We start from the raw sequence: 13,741 nt of genomic DNA on the forward strand, positions 1-13,741 counted from the left end.
ATGGGCAGCATTTCTGAGTAACAATATAAAGACATTTTTCAAAATCTCCCTGACACATGCTTTGTTGTTAGATGAGCTTTTCACTCAGACCACCCTGCCACCGCCTACCACCACCTTTCCCACCACCACCATGGAAATCGTGACTCCAGCCCCACAGACAAGACCTTCCAACCAAGGCCCTTCATCTGAGTTTGACCTCAGTGGGAAGAGGCGATTCACAGGTACTGAAATCTGTACTTCTCTTTTCCTCTTTCCCTCTACATTTATTCTTGAATTCAATCTCTTCCAAAGATGGATAGACAAGTTTGTGCAACTGAAGCGTCGATTTTCATGATTTAATACTATATTTCCATCTTGCATGACGGATCTTGAAAGGGAACTTAATACCAGATGACAGATCTACATAAGTTGTACTTTCTTGAAAAAACATCACCTTAGCTTCTCAGGTTATACATTTCTACTGGTTTGTATTTGCTACGACATAGATCTCTATGGTAAGTTATATATTCACCTTATAATTCAACTAGCAAGAATGATACATAAAGTAGCACAATTGATCTTACATGCTTGGTTTCTGAGTATCATATGTTACCATCCCTGTGTGTGTATGATCTCAGTGCCGTAAATAATGACAGGCTGATGGGAGTTCTGTTTTGTTTTGTGCAGTCGTAATAAACTTGCTCCATCTTGCCAATACCTCATAAATAAATAACCCCATGTCTGACTTTATAGAACCAGAAATTTAAGAAAAAAAAATGTTTTTTTTCTCTTCTCATCATTTCTATCTAAAATGTCTGTTACGGCATAGTGTTTGTGCAAATTGGAGGTGGTCATACAGCAGATACTATAATATATATATATATATGACTTTCCATATGTTATGTTGAGGAAAATTATAGGATAAACATGTATGAGCAACTTACTAACTCACATTGGGCATTTACATGACATGGGATCATAATATAAAGGTTCACTGAGGACACGTTGTTAAATGTCTTGAGACTTGACAGTAAACTTTGGGCCCCTGCTTTCTTTTTACATTTTCTGTATGTTTACGTTGGCCTTTCATACTTCAAAAAATATATATTTTTTGACAGACATAAAAACAAAATCTATACGCAACTGCAACCTCCTTTAAAACTACATTGGTTTTTAAGGAGGGCTTTTTTTTTTAGTCCTTGAAAGAGTTGACCATGAACATGTATAGCCACAGGCTTCAATAACAAATTGTTGCTCTAGTAATTACAGAAAGCGAAAGGAAAATACTTTCCACTTTGGAAGTTTTTATAATAAACATAATAAGACCATTGGCATTTTTGTACTCGGAGCAATATAGCGACAATCCATCCATCACCACCAGTGTAGCCAGAGGCCATAATGCCTGCAACAGCTGAAGTGAACAGACTTCTCTGCCGAGACAGATGGAAGTATTTTAACCTCGTGTCCTTCGAAAAGGTTTAAAACCACCTGATCCTACACGTCCCGTAATGTAAATCAGCAACTTTGTTTGGAAACTCCCATGTCCTCCTTCCCATTATAAACAGTGTGCTCAAGCCAAGGTACAAAGATGTCCCATTAGTAATGATCTCAGTTTATAAAGTTCCTTCAGAGAAAAAAGTAAAGACAACTGTACAATTGTTTTCACTGGCAGTGTGTAATACTCCCCATATTGACTAAATTGACTCTGACACACAAAATCGGTCGAGCCCCTTTAATTTAGTATGGTGATTAGGCAGCTACTTCAGATTTACGCAGATATCATAAAATAGCACAGATTCAGGCCTGTCACAATGAAGGACTTTTGTAACGAGTGCCATTAGCTTTAGTGTGAGCCTGGTGCCAATTCAAAGTATCATTTATAGACAGATAAAATGCAACTTGTCAGTTAAATTAATATTTCCTTCAAGCCTTTGTGAACAGAGATATTTACAGCTGCGGTTGTAACCCGTACAGTGACGGAACTATCAGGATCATCTGCTCCAGAGGCAAGCATGGAAAAATAACATGGCTCATGGTGGGGACACAACATCTATTTTGATAAACAATGGCCTTCTTGTCTTCACACACTTCTCATAGAGAGCCATCTGATTGCCATTACTCCCCCAAGTGCTAGGACAAAAACAGACAGGCACAGAAAGCGGTGTTAATCATCAGAGTTAGTGCAGCTGACCTCAGCACAGAAAGAGCACAGTTCAGTGACACGCTTTGCAAGAACTGTGTAGAATAGAGCGTATCATTGTCTTTTTCTCCGTCCAAGTTTGGTTTAGTTTGACTGAAACGAGCCCGAGGCAGTTGTTGGACACATAGTATTTAGCAACGATTATTAACAATTGCACGACTCTTCTTTACACCAGATGGTTTGAGTCACATTTGGCACATTTGACAGTAAAATGAATCCCAGGATATTTGGACCACTGTAGGGCTACTTTATACCAGACTAGACAGCCATTAGCTGATATCATGTGAACTGTCCGGCTGTTGTTTTCCAAGTGACATTTAATCCATGTCAGGCTTGTTTGTGGATGCTGTTGTCAATCTGTGTTTTGGATTTGGGGTTTTCAACAAGCAGAAGAAGACAGTTGAGCCTCTGCAGGGAGGTTTAAAAATGAACACATGTTCAAAGTAAATCATCTGGATTAGCGCGCACAAGCCTGCACAGACCGTGGAAATGTGCATACTGTACGAGAACGCATGCATTCAACCGCCGTGTGTACAAACCAATGTAAACCTGCCTACCGCGACCGCAGGTAGCAACACGGCATAGACTCAATGGTCTAATCCCGCACAGCCTCACAGACGGTATGTTTATGTGTAGATCATGACACGTGTTAGACTCTTGGCCTGCGCAGAAGGCCAGTCATCTGGGGAGGTGGGAGCCACTCCAGACTCAAGTGGATCCCTCCAAAATCCATGTCAGTTTAGGAATTGTGGGATTTCTGAAGCATTCACAGCTGTAGGTCCAGAGTCACTGAAAATAAATGACAAAAGGGAGGAGACACAACAAATGAAGGACCATGGAGGAATGCCCAGGATACTCGTAAAAGTAGAAAAGTAGTTGTAATTTTCATTTATTAAATGAAGAGTAGTAAATGTATTCAATGTCTTCTGCCATTAGCTCCCTATGTGAACTATATCCGGAAGGACCCAGGTGCTCCCTGCTCCTTGACCGAGGCTCTGGAGTTTCTGCAGGTCGATGTCCTGGAAGACCTGATGAAGAAGGACATTGGAGCCCTTCAGAACCAGCCTCCCAAGAACAAGCCCCAGAACATCACTGTGGTCGCCATGGAGGGCTGCCACTCATTCATCATCCTGGACTGGGCTCTCCCGATGAAAGGGGATATGGTGTCAGGTAAGGATTCGGGGGGGGGCGGATCCTTTTCTTTTTGCTTTTCTTTCTGCACTACATTAATGTTTACAAAGAGGCTTACATTTGTGGTATGAACTGATCATTTTGGTGCCAACATTTTTAGGACATCTCTGCATCTCTGGCTCTTTCTTAATCACCTAAAATGTTTTTTGTTTGATAGAAATGTACTTTACCTTTAAACTTGAACTATACCAAAATGGCATTAAGGGCATGTGGATCAGGAGGTATGAATGATGTAAGATACAGGGCTCCATGAACGTTTGTGTGACTTGTAGTGTGAAGCATTTTCAGTGGTCAGTAGGGTTAAAAACCTCGATTACTGCTCCCTCCACTGTACATTCTCTGGTTTTAGTTTTCAAACGTGTGAACAAGTGTGTGGAGCGGCTGCTTTGATTCAGGACTGTGTCTTGAACGTGTTACCAGAATCTCTTTCTTTCAAAACTCAATCCAGCGCTCGGTTGTTATTAAAATGAAGTGTGAGCATGTGGAATGGGGCTGCTCGCTTCCCACAGAGTTGTTTTTTTTTTATGGAGAACCAAAACTCGCACCTGACCGACGACCTAAAGTGGCACAGGAGAAAAAAGGGGGATAGACAATAAACTGATGCTAACCGCTTACTACATAGGACATGATGGACTACCAGAGGTAGCAGTCTGGCAGTCTGTGTTTTCTTTGGCAGGAAAACACAAGCTTCTGGTCGTGCTGTGGGCTGGTCCGTCCGTCCTCTGATGTGTAAAACAGATAGATGGCCTGTACTGTCACTGGTGTTTTCTTTCCATCTGTCCTCCAGTGTATCCTCTCTGCCCAGGACATTTTCCACATTATGTAGCAAATCTGTCTGGACACAGTGGCATCTGATCACCAGTCGCTTCCATTTAAAATGCCGCATATTATATCCTGCATGATACAACTCTTCTTTTAAGTATATGTGGATGTGGATTATTATAGCAGATCGTTTCTGTGAAATTATGGATGATTATTACCTACAAATGTCAACTATTTAAGGGCTGGAAAAAGTAGACAAGATATACTGAATATAATTATAGTAAACACAAAGCACTATTTTGTCTCGCAGCTTATGGGCCACGGCCTTCAAAACAAATGGACAGAAACAGCTGTTAGCATGTGGAATATGAATCAAACTTCTCATTCCCTTTTTGCTTTAAGGGTTTGGTCAAAACATGCACATTTATCACAGAGTAAGCGAGTGTTGCATTTGGCTCTTCCAGGCAAACATATTAGTGAATTTCTACAGAAAGAAGGGGAAAAAAAGGTACTCCAGAATGCAGATGGAAAAGACAAACCACTGTGTTAAATCCTGTTAAATGAAGACGAGATGAAAAACCGAAAGAAGACTAACAAAGTAGTTAGTATTTCCCTTCCCTCCTCTCAGCAGCCAGCTATGTTGGTGTGACTCCAGTAAAAATAGAGACTCAAACTTGAAACTCCAATAGAAACATTCAGAAATTCTGATGTGCAACAGAGCTAGTTTCCAAAGTTTTACAGTGAATGACCGTGGGCTGTGTGACCTCGGGTTATTCTGCTGGTCCCACTCGATTGGTCTGCCTGACTGTGAGAAAGAAGAAAACTGACAGGTGGACAGAGAGACGTTACATGCCAGAATGTCCACCTACTCTCAAAAAACAAGTGGAAAATTATGAAAACAATGTGAATATTTCATAAAGAACCACACGGCATGTTAGTCCAAGCTAGACAAACACAAAAAGGGGTCTCCTGTTTTGTTCGTATATAGTAGATATTCTATTTTAAACAGTTTTAGCAGAAACAGTGAATAATAAAAAGCTACCGCCAGAGACTCAAGGAATCCAAGAGAAAAAAAACTCGGAAAACCACTGTGGGTAGTTTTTGTCTTCCAGTTTTGACACCTGAGTGTGTTTCATTTATTTTATAGTTTGTAGTATAATGGTTATGTAACCTTTGGACCTGATTCCCGTTATGTTTTTTGTACTCAGCTAATTTAACTGCCGGTGGTGGTTTTTTTTTTTGCTTCCAATCCGAGCAAATAAAGGACATAAACGTATTTCTCAAAAATGTTGTGTTTCATTTAAGACCATCTTCTTCCAATTCCACTTTCTGCGTCAGTGAATCTGATTTTTTGTGTTTTTCCCTAACAACAAATGAGCTCTTCTTGTTGTTTTGCATTGGTCCCTGCAGGCTACATGGTTCACAGTGCTTCGTATGACGACGTCCTCAATGACAGATGGTCCTTGGGATCGTCCAGCGGGACACACCTGGCCGTGGAGAACCTCAAACCCAACTCTAGGTAACACGTACCACCTGTTGTTTGCCCACTGTTTGCACACAACACTCACAATTAGAGAAGTTAATGCGCAATGCTTTAAAAAAAAAAAACAACAACAATGATTAAGATTTGCGCAGTTATAACATAATCTCTGACCAGAGTGTTTTGTTTATGATCATGTTTCTGCCTCAGGTGCAAGTTCTTGGCTGTGGCTTTGTCGTGTTTATTTCTGCCAGAGAGTGTTTATATAAGATCCTGTCATCACATAAATGCACGGAATATACATATTATGGTCTGAATGTTTGCGTGTGATCTCACGTATTCATGTCTGTTGATGTTGTTGTGGGAATTGCGTTGCCATTTGTGATGTGAAACCAGACCGAAACTAATCACAACAAGAGTAGTGACACCCTAGCTGTTGTTTCGGGGGGACCAGAAAACCCTCGGAGTGACGTAAATCACATTTTAAGAAAAAAGTTGAATCTGCACCAAAACGTGACATGTGAGAAACATTTGTTGTGACAGGGAGAATTTGTGGAAATTAAATGCAGCTCGCGTTATCTGACTCTTCATCGCAAACACAGTCGTTTCAGAGTGTGGTTTTTACAACCAAGTCTTATGAAACACAGGTGTCGCTTTTCAAAATAAAAGCATGAGAACAATGCTTTTAAACCTTATTTGTTTTTCCATTCACTTCTATGCGTTTTTTACATATCAGTATGAACGATGTTAGCATTTAATAGTTGCTTGTATTGTTTGTTGTGTGTGGTTTTCATTTTGTCTGGTGTTGTGACAGGTGTCTCCTCTTTGGCTCTTTAACCGCACACCTGCTGCTGAGCACAAACAGCAGAGCTGCGTGCAAGAGTCAAGTTTTCCAAGCGGCTGCAACAGGGGCTTCCCTCCCTGACAACCAACTTGTATTCATGAAAGTGTGTCTCCCGCGGTTACAGTTGATCTTAGTGTGGTTTTATGCGAGAGTGGTGGCATTTCACATGCTGCAGACTCCATCTGGTTGCCAGATATACTGAGCTTAATACACGCTTGTGGACATTTATATATCAGTGACTATTAAGTATTTTTTTTCCCTTGATCCAAAGATTTGCGCTCAGTGTTCTGTCTTTAATTTAAAACTGTTCGTACAGATTCCGAAACTTAAGACGATTTTAAAGACTTAACTCCAAAATGATCCGTTAAAGTTGTATCTATGGTTGTTTTGATAATCTAATAATAATTTTAAAGAACTGTTAACATTCACTCTTTGTCTACAGGAGGGCAGCCATTAGGTTAGGGTTATTTAAAATGTCCAAGAATGATTACTGACTAACACATAATTCAAATTACTGCTAGAAAACATACACTAAGATACATGTACATCCTCTGTTTCCCTTTAATCTAAATAGACAGTCTAGGTTTATTGAATTAACGCCCCCTTCATTACATAGTACTTTATAACCACTGTTAATAAGACCGATTCCCTAAACTAAGATGATTTTAAAGTCTCCAAACTGATCTGTTGTTGTTGCCTCTATGGCTGTTTTGATACAAGATTTTTTTTTTTTGGGGGGGGGGGGCAAAATTACCGAGCATCTAACAGCTACCTTTCTTTATCCAAGTGACAATCTTTTGTGAAGTCACCCATTAGAATCTGAACCCTATATATATGTATATATATATATATCTATGTATGTATATCACCATATGGAAATTCACAGATGTACATAGGCGAATAGGCAAATTTTCCTATAGACTTCACCAGAATGACCCTCTGGTGTCTATGTCGTATCTCCACTTTTTAATTAATTGATTATCTTGGTGGACAACTTTTCTTTTTCTTTGCTCTCCATTTTAAACAATACGTTGCGAAAGCACCTTAGAATTTGCCGTACGGTTTTGTGGCTGAGCCGAGGAGCGTGTAAAAGGGCAAGTCTCACTTTTGGTCCATGTTAGACGGAGTGATGACACATCGGGTCCGATGCTCTGATTCAAGCTGAGAGTTTCAAATGGCCGGCTTGGCTCGATGTAGCGTTTTGTCGTCTATTCATTGTTTTCTTAATAAACTGGCATATTGCTTTTTTAAAACTTTTTTTTAAACTCTTTCCATTTTGAACATTCATGACATCATCTCCCTACAGCTGCAGTGACCCCCTCCCCTTCTCTCTCTTCTCTCTCTGTGGTGATATTATTTTGGTCACTGTTGTCACATGGCTGGGGTGATTGGATCCAGGCCTTGCGCCTGTGCACGTTGAAAGTCTTTGGCTGGAAACTGAGAAACTGACAGACCATGAACTCACTGTGTGTGACCTTGCAGAGTTAAAGAAAAACATACAGTAAACACACACAAAGCTGCATTGAATGGACACACACACACACACACACACACACTGCTGTCCTATCGGCTGTCTGCTCACCAACTTTTCTTCCTCTCTTTCCACGTCACGTCTCCTTTCAACCGCAGCCAAATATCTCTTTTCTGGTGCTGCACATAGCTTTGGGTTTATGCAGGTATAAAACAGACCCGACAGTAAATCAGCCCGACTGAAGCTTCCCCCGTCATCTGCTTCGGTCATTAACTTTTTTAATCCACCTTCACCCAGTCGCAAATATTCCATGACATGAATCTACCCAGTAAATCTCTCATTAAGCCCTTCCTCTGTTTTTCATTCAGGTACTACTTCAAAGTGCAGGCCAAGAATGTGTTTGGTTTGGGTCCAATCAGCGAGACGCTCACCTATGTCACTGAATCAGGTGTGTATCCTGTCGGCACCTGCGAGAGACGTTCCTCGTCTGCAGTCAGATTTTCACTTTCCTGTACAGAAATGTGGGCACACGAATATATTACTGTGGTGTTCATTTCATTGCAACGCAAGATATTCACATTTGGCGTGAGGAGCAGACTCTCACATGGACACAGCATTTGTTTTGTGTATTAAGTCATTTTATTTCCATAATCAGGGGAATAGATTGAACTTGCCGTGCTGTTTTTGTGCATTTAATCCCCGGTGAGATGATCGCATTCTTTCTTCCTCTTTCAGATGATCCTCTTCTCATCGAAAGGCCACCTGGTAAGTCTGACCAGAGCTGCTGAGAGAGAGAGAGAGCGCCATAGTTCTGTTAAACAAACCATCTGGATTCACTTCAGCAGCAGTGTGCCTCCTTTATCATTTCCCCTCAGTAACACTGCTCTCAATGCATTTAGATGTCACTCTCAATAAGTGACTGACCGGAGCGTGAGCCAGGACGCCATAACTGCCAGTAGTAGCTCACTGCTAACTGTTCACTCAGTGTATATTCTGGCGTTGAATAGGGAATAGCAGAAATATTTAAGTAGTCCATTGTATAGTGCTGCAGAGGGCTGTCTTGTCTTAACATGTCAGCAATGTGGGTTCAAATCTGTGAACAAGGTTATTAAAACGGTCAACATTCACTCTTTGTCCACTGGACGGCAGCCATTAGGTTAGGCTTATTTAAAATGTGCAAAAATGACCGCTGACTAGCACATAATTCAAATAACTTGCAAGATATGGAGAACAATATAAAAGGACACATAAATATAACAGTAGTATAAACGAGAAATAAAATAAGAACAACTGAATGAAACGATCAATTAACAGTAAGTAGGATAATAAAATTGAGCTCCCAGACCTTGGGTTCTCTGGCAGTTTGCTCCAGATATACATGCATGAGACACACACACACACACACAAAAGTGAATGCTCCTGCATTATGATTTGTTTTGACTCCCGGAACAGTAAGCAGATTGGTCCCAGATGATGTGAGACGTCTGGATCGGTCATTATCAGCATATCAAATTTGGATTTTTGGCCCCCCGAAAACAGTTGGTGATTTATAAACCCCATAGCAGCACAAATCACCATAGCATCTCGAGTTACGAGATATAAAAACGCGATCTAACGCGGAGGAGAGTTACAACTGTTCTTAACTCTCGCTCTCCTCTCTCTGTACAAGTATTTATGATATTTCTATTTAGAGGATACACATTTTACTGCGGTAACACGATACATCCCTGCTCACTAATTACAGTTATTTTACTCTATTTTAAACAATGAAATACACCCTGTATACAGTGAATTAACTCTAGACGGAGGTTAGGTGATATAAAAGAAGTTTTTATTTACTCTAGTATTGGTCTAGTAGTATATATAGACTTAGTTTTATAATGTATTTATTTCACGCGGCATTGTGTCTGTACCCATGGGGCAAAAATAGAGTGTCTTAAATGTTGTTTCCTCAGGTGGAGAGCCCATCTGGGTCCCCTTCAGCTTCAAGTACAACTCGGCGCACAGCAGCTGTAAGGGCAGCCAGTACGTCAAGCGCACATGGTACAGGAAGTTTGTGGGCGTGGTTCTGTGCAACTCCCTGCGATACAAGATTTTCATGGGCGACGGTCTCCGAGGTAACGTGTCTGCTGCACGTGACCATCAGAACACGGCTTACAACAGTGTTTCCCTCCATTATTTGGGGACAGCCGTAAATAACACGGAAAAAATGTGCCTCGTCTTCCCTCGACAGAGCCTTTTTATAGTATAGGAGACACGTTTGGACAGGGGGAGGACCACTGCCAGTTTGTAGATTCCTACAGGGATGGAAGGACAGGCCCGGCTTACCTCTCAAATTACCTGCCCTCGGCACAAGGTACAGTAAGCAGCAGCACATGGCTGTTTATTTAGCCCTAATGCTTTTATTATGTTTCCCAACTATCTGGATCTTTGGCTCTGTTGTGGATCGATCGTATCTACAAAGAATACACGGGCCGAATGATGTTTGAATTAATATACTCGCGACAAGATCAAGCAGTTGTGTTGTGTTTAGTCTGAATATCACATGCTTTTCATCAGCGTAGACCACTCTAAAATTTAATAAAAATTGTGGTTGCTTCCTGGTAGTCATTGGGTTCAGGTCATATTAGTGCACAATGGGAATATTCAAATTATACAAGGTTAAAATATTCTCCTAGTGAGTGTCTGGTTTTTACTATGTATTTGGGAGTAAGTGACGTTTGCAGAATGTTTTTTAAATGTTAAAGGACAGTTTGACATCAAAGACTTTGAGAGTCAGCTGCTAAAAATTAACCTTGTCTTTCTTTTCATTCTATTTACCTCCCCGGTTTGTTTGCCTGGCTCCACAAAGCACTGCATGTTTGTGTTTTTGTTATTGTTTTTAGGTCTGAACATGTTTTTACACTTGCCTTTAAGTGGAGTGGAAGCAGACAAAACAAATCAACAAATAAATATGATGATTACGTGAATATTTCTGTTACGTTTTCCACTCGACTGGTTCTCTTTACATGACATCATCATCAGCAAGTTTCACATGCTCCAACTTCTAATACTGGAATAATATTTGATTAAAACCTGAGGTCAAATTTGGACGGAAACCCGGATAACGACTTTGATTCATGTCCTTTTATTTGCAGGTTATTATCGCGCGTACAGACAGGAGCCAGTTACATTTGGAGTCATTGGCAGACGTACGTCCCATCCGTTCGTGGGTTGGTATGAATGTGGAGTGCCCATCCCTGGGAAGTGGTAACAAGAGGAACGAGGAGAAGACATTTCCTTTTGGGCAACTGGTCTGCATCCTGTTGCAGGCTCACACCTTCACTGGTCCTGCCCTTAATCACAGACTTTTGCCTGCCACGAGAGAATTAAAAGAAGACACCACTACAAATGTATTACAGCTTCACCGAAAGAGAATATAGTACTGTTAAATAACTCAATGTATATCACTACAATGCACTTTTTTTTTTTTATATAAAGCAGTCTGTATATGAGGGAATAAGAAGCATGTGTGCTCTTGCTTTGTTTAACTCTTGTCTAAAAAGTGTCCTTGTACTATTCCTAATTATGCCAGAGACAGGTCCTTACCCAGTGTTATTTATCTCACCAATAATCCACACGTGGTCAAACCAAACCAGTGACATTGGACCAAAGCACGAGCTGTAAAGACAACTGTAACAACAGGCACCAAAGGTGTGTGTGTGTGTGTAGGTCTGTTCATTTCCAGTTGTGAGATTTGCCTTTGATCATGTAACAGCTTTTCACAGCTCCTTTTTTGTTTTGTTTTTATACCCTTTTGGTATTCACAAGAATATTCACAAGAGTTTTGTACGTTTTGTATGTACACAGACAAAGAATAAAGGACCAAATCCTTGCTCAGGAACCGTGGAAGATTGAATAAAGGTGCTAAGAAAAAGAAAAAAACCCACAACAATCCAAAAACATGAATCATAACATAATTCTCCTGGTGCCACATTCTTCCCCGAGCAGACGCCTCCACACGTGATCCAGGTCCACTTAATCAGACTAATGGAAGACGTGAGTAAGAGGGAGTTTGGATGAGCCAGTTGGAACGGCAACTGATGAAGAAAAAATACTGTTTAATGAAATGTGAAAAAGACTGTATTGTAGACAGAGGACGGTGAGAAGGAAAAAGATCCATTGGTGTAAGGCATGCAAGCAAATCAGTCACATGAGTCCTGTGTTGATTATTAACACACCTACATATACAAACTGGATTTGTAATGCATGCATTTGTTGAGAAAATGATAATAAATTCACTGCAGATTTTTTGGGAAAACTAAGCACATCAAACTATTGGCAATTTCTGTCAATTAATCACGTAGACTGAAGAAAAATTAAAAAATTGAGAAGTTATGCAGGCACGGAATTTCTTAGCAGAGTTATGGGCATTTATTTGCAATATTATACATTAGCGATAATGGTATTTGTAAAGTGTAAAGATTTCACTGATTTATGATTCTGATGCTTGATGCTTGCTATGATTGTGGCTAATATTACACCTGTCCCTTTCACCAGAAACTCTCCAAGAAAACTCTGGCAAGGAAAGTATTTCAAATTATTCAGGCTTTAAAAATCGTAACACATATATCCCTAATAATCTGTCATGAAACAGACACATTTGCTTCTTTGTTGCTACAAAGTTCTGAATACTTGCTCGTCACAGAGCAAGTACAGCTGCACTGTTGAATTTGGAAAGAATTTAAATGATTATGCTCTCTGTTCTGGATGATTTGAAACTAACGATATCAAATGACTTAGTGGACTTAAATGTGCAGTTACTGCTGCTTTAAGGTCAGACCAAATCTTTCACAGGGCTAAAGACTTTTTTGTTTTAATGCCCCAAAGTCCACTGTGGTGCCCAGAATTTTCCTTTTGTTGTTTGAACATGAATTATAGTCCATCAGCGTGAAACAACTGTGATGAAACTAGTAAAAGTATACTCTGAAGCGGGTCAGCACCGCGGGTGGAAAATCTTACACAGACAAGACAAAATAAATGGATCGCTCTATTTCATGTTTGTTGCTCATTAATGAATCATCACTGATCTCGCTCTCCTCAAAGCCCAGCAGAAGAGCCAGTGCTGTCCTTTCATATGAAGAAGTTTCCGATGCAGACTGGGTGACACGGCCTTGTAGCGAAGCCTAATGGATCACGTCTCTTACATTCCAGCAGAAGTTTAAAACCTCACGAGGGCTTCAGAGAGTTTGTAGTTATCCCACGTGTCACATGGAAAACCCCAATAAAACCTGTCCACTGTGATGATGTTTAATCAACGGTTGGGTTTGAGTTTGACCCAAGTTAGTGGAAGAACTCTGTTATGTAGAGCTTCTCCCAAAAGCAGAACGTCTGTTCCAGTTCGTTAAGCTGACGTGATTATTCCTTTGCTTACTTAAAGCTACAGTGCGGCACCTCTATCGCCCCCCTGTGGACTTCTGAGCAATTACCAAAACACAGCGGTCTCTATGACCTAGTTTTATACAGAGAGAGAAAGAGAGAGACAGTGTGATCTGCAAGTCCATAGAACTTTTTCTTCTACAGTAAGTTGTAAGTTTTGTTTATCTGTCGTTCACTGTAGTATAACCTGGAAACTTAGAGGTGTGAGGTGCAGATGTGCAAGAACACGGGGGCAAATTGGCTCATCGTGCAGGCACAAAGTCGGGCAGTTGTTGACGGAGCATTTTCGGCGTCAGACAATTGCGGTCGTGATGATTGTGAAGTCCTATTGAACACTTTTAGCAGAAGAAGCCGCTTCTAAAAGGTCTCATAGCAATTCTTGGCGTAACATAGTGT

The 13,741-nt window shown here is 40.6% G+C and overlaps 1 protein-coding gene across 3 annotated transcripts in view; it reads left to right on the forward strand.

Annotated features, from left to right (window-relative positions):
• The window catches only part of fndc1 (fibronectin type III domain containing 1), a 33,529-nt gene extending 20,565 nt beyond the window's left edge, over positions 1 to 12,964 (forward strand). For all 3 annotated transcript variants that reach the window (XM_058613671.1, XM_058613672.1, XM_058613673.1), the window contains 8 exons: positions 72 to 221; positions 3,116 to 3,349; positions 5,543 to 5,651; positions 8,296 to 8,375; positions 8,663 to 8,692; positions 9,883 to 10,044; positions 10,161 to 10,283; positions 11,065 to 12,964. In XM_058613671.1, the coding sequence (XP_058469654.1) occupies positions 72 to 221; positions 3,116 to 3,349; positions 5,543 to 5,651; positions 8,296 to 8,375; positions 8,663 to 8,692; positions 9,883 to 10,044; positions 10,161 to 10,283; positions 11,065 to 11,180 (1,004 nt within the window). In that variant the 3' untranslated portion in view covers positions 11,181 to 12,964. The remainder of the gene's footprint in view (positions 1 to 71; positions 222 to 3,115; positions 3,350 to 5,542; positions 5,652 to 8,295; positions 8,376 to 8,662; positions 8,693 to 9,882; positions 10,045 to 10,160; positions 10,284 to 11,064) is intronic.
• Positions 12,965 to 13,741: the final 777 nt, after the last annotated feature.

The sequence above is a fragment of the Solea solea genome, chromosome 17, assembly GCF_958295425.1.
Source record: "Solea solea chromosome 17, fSolSol10.1, whole genome shotgun sequence".
In the NCBI taxonomy this organism is placed as follows: domain Eukaryota; kingdom Metazoa; phylum Chordata; class Actinopteri; order Pleuronectiformes; family Soleidae; genus Solea; species Solea solea.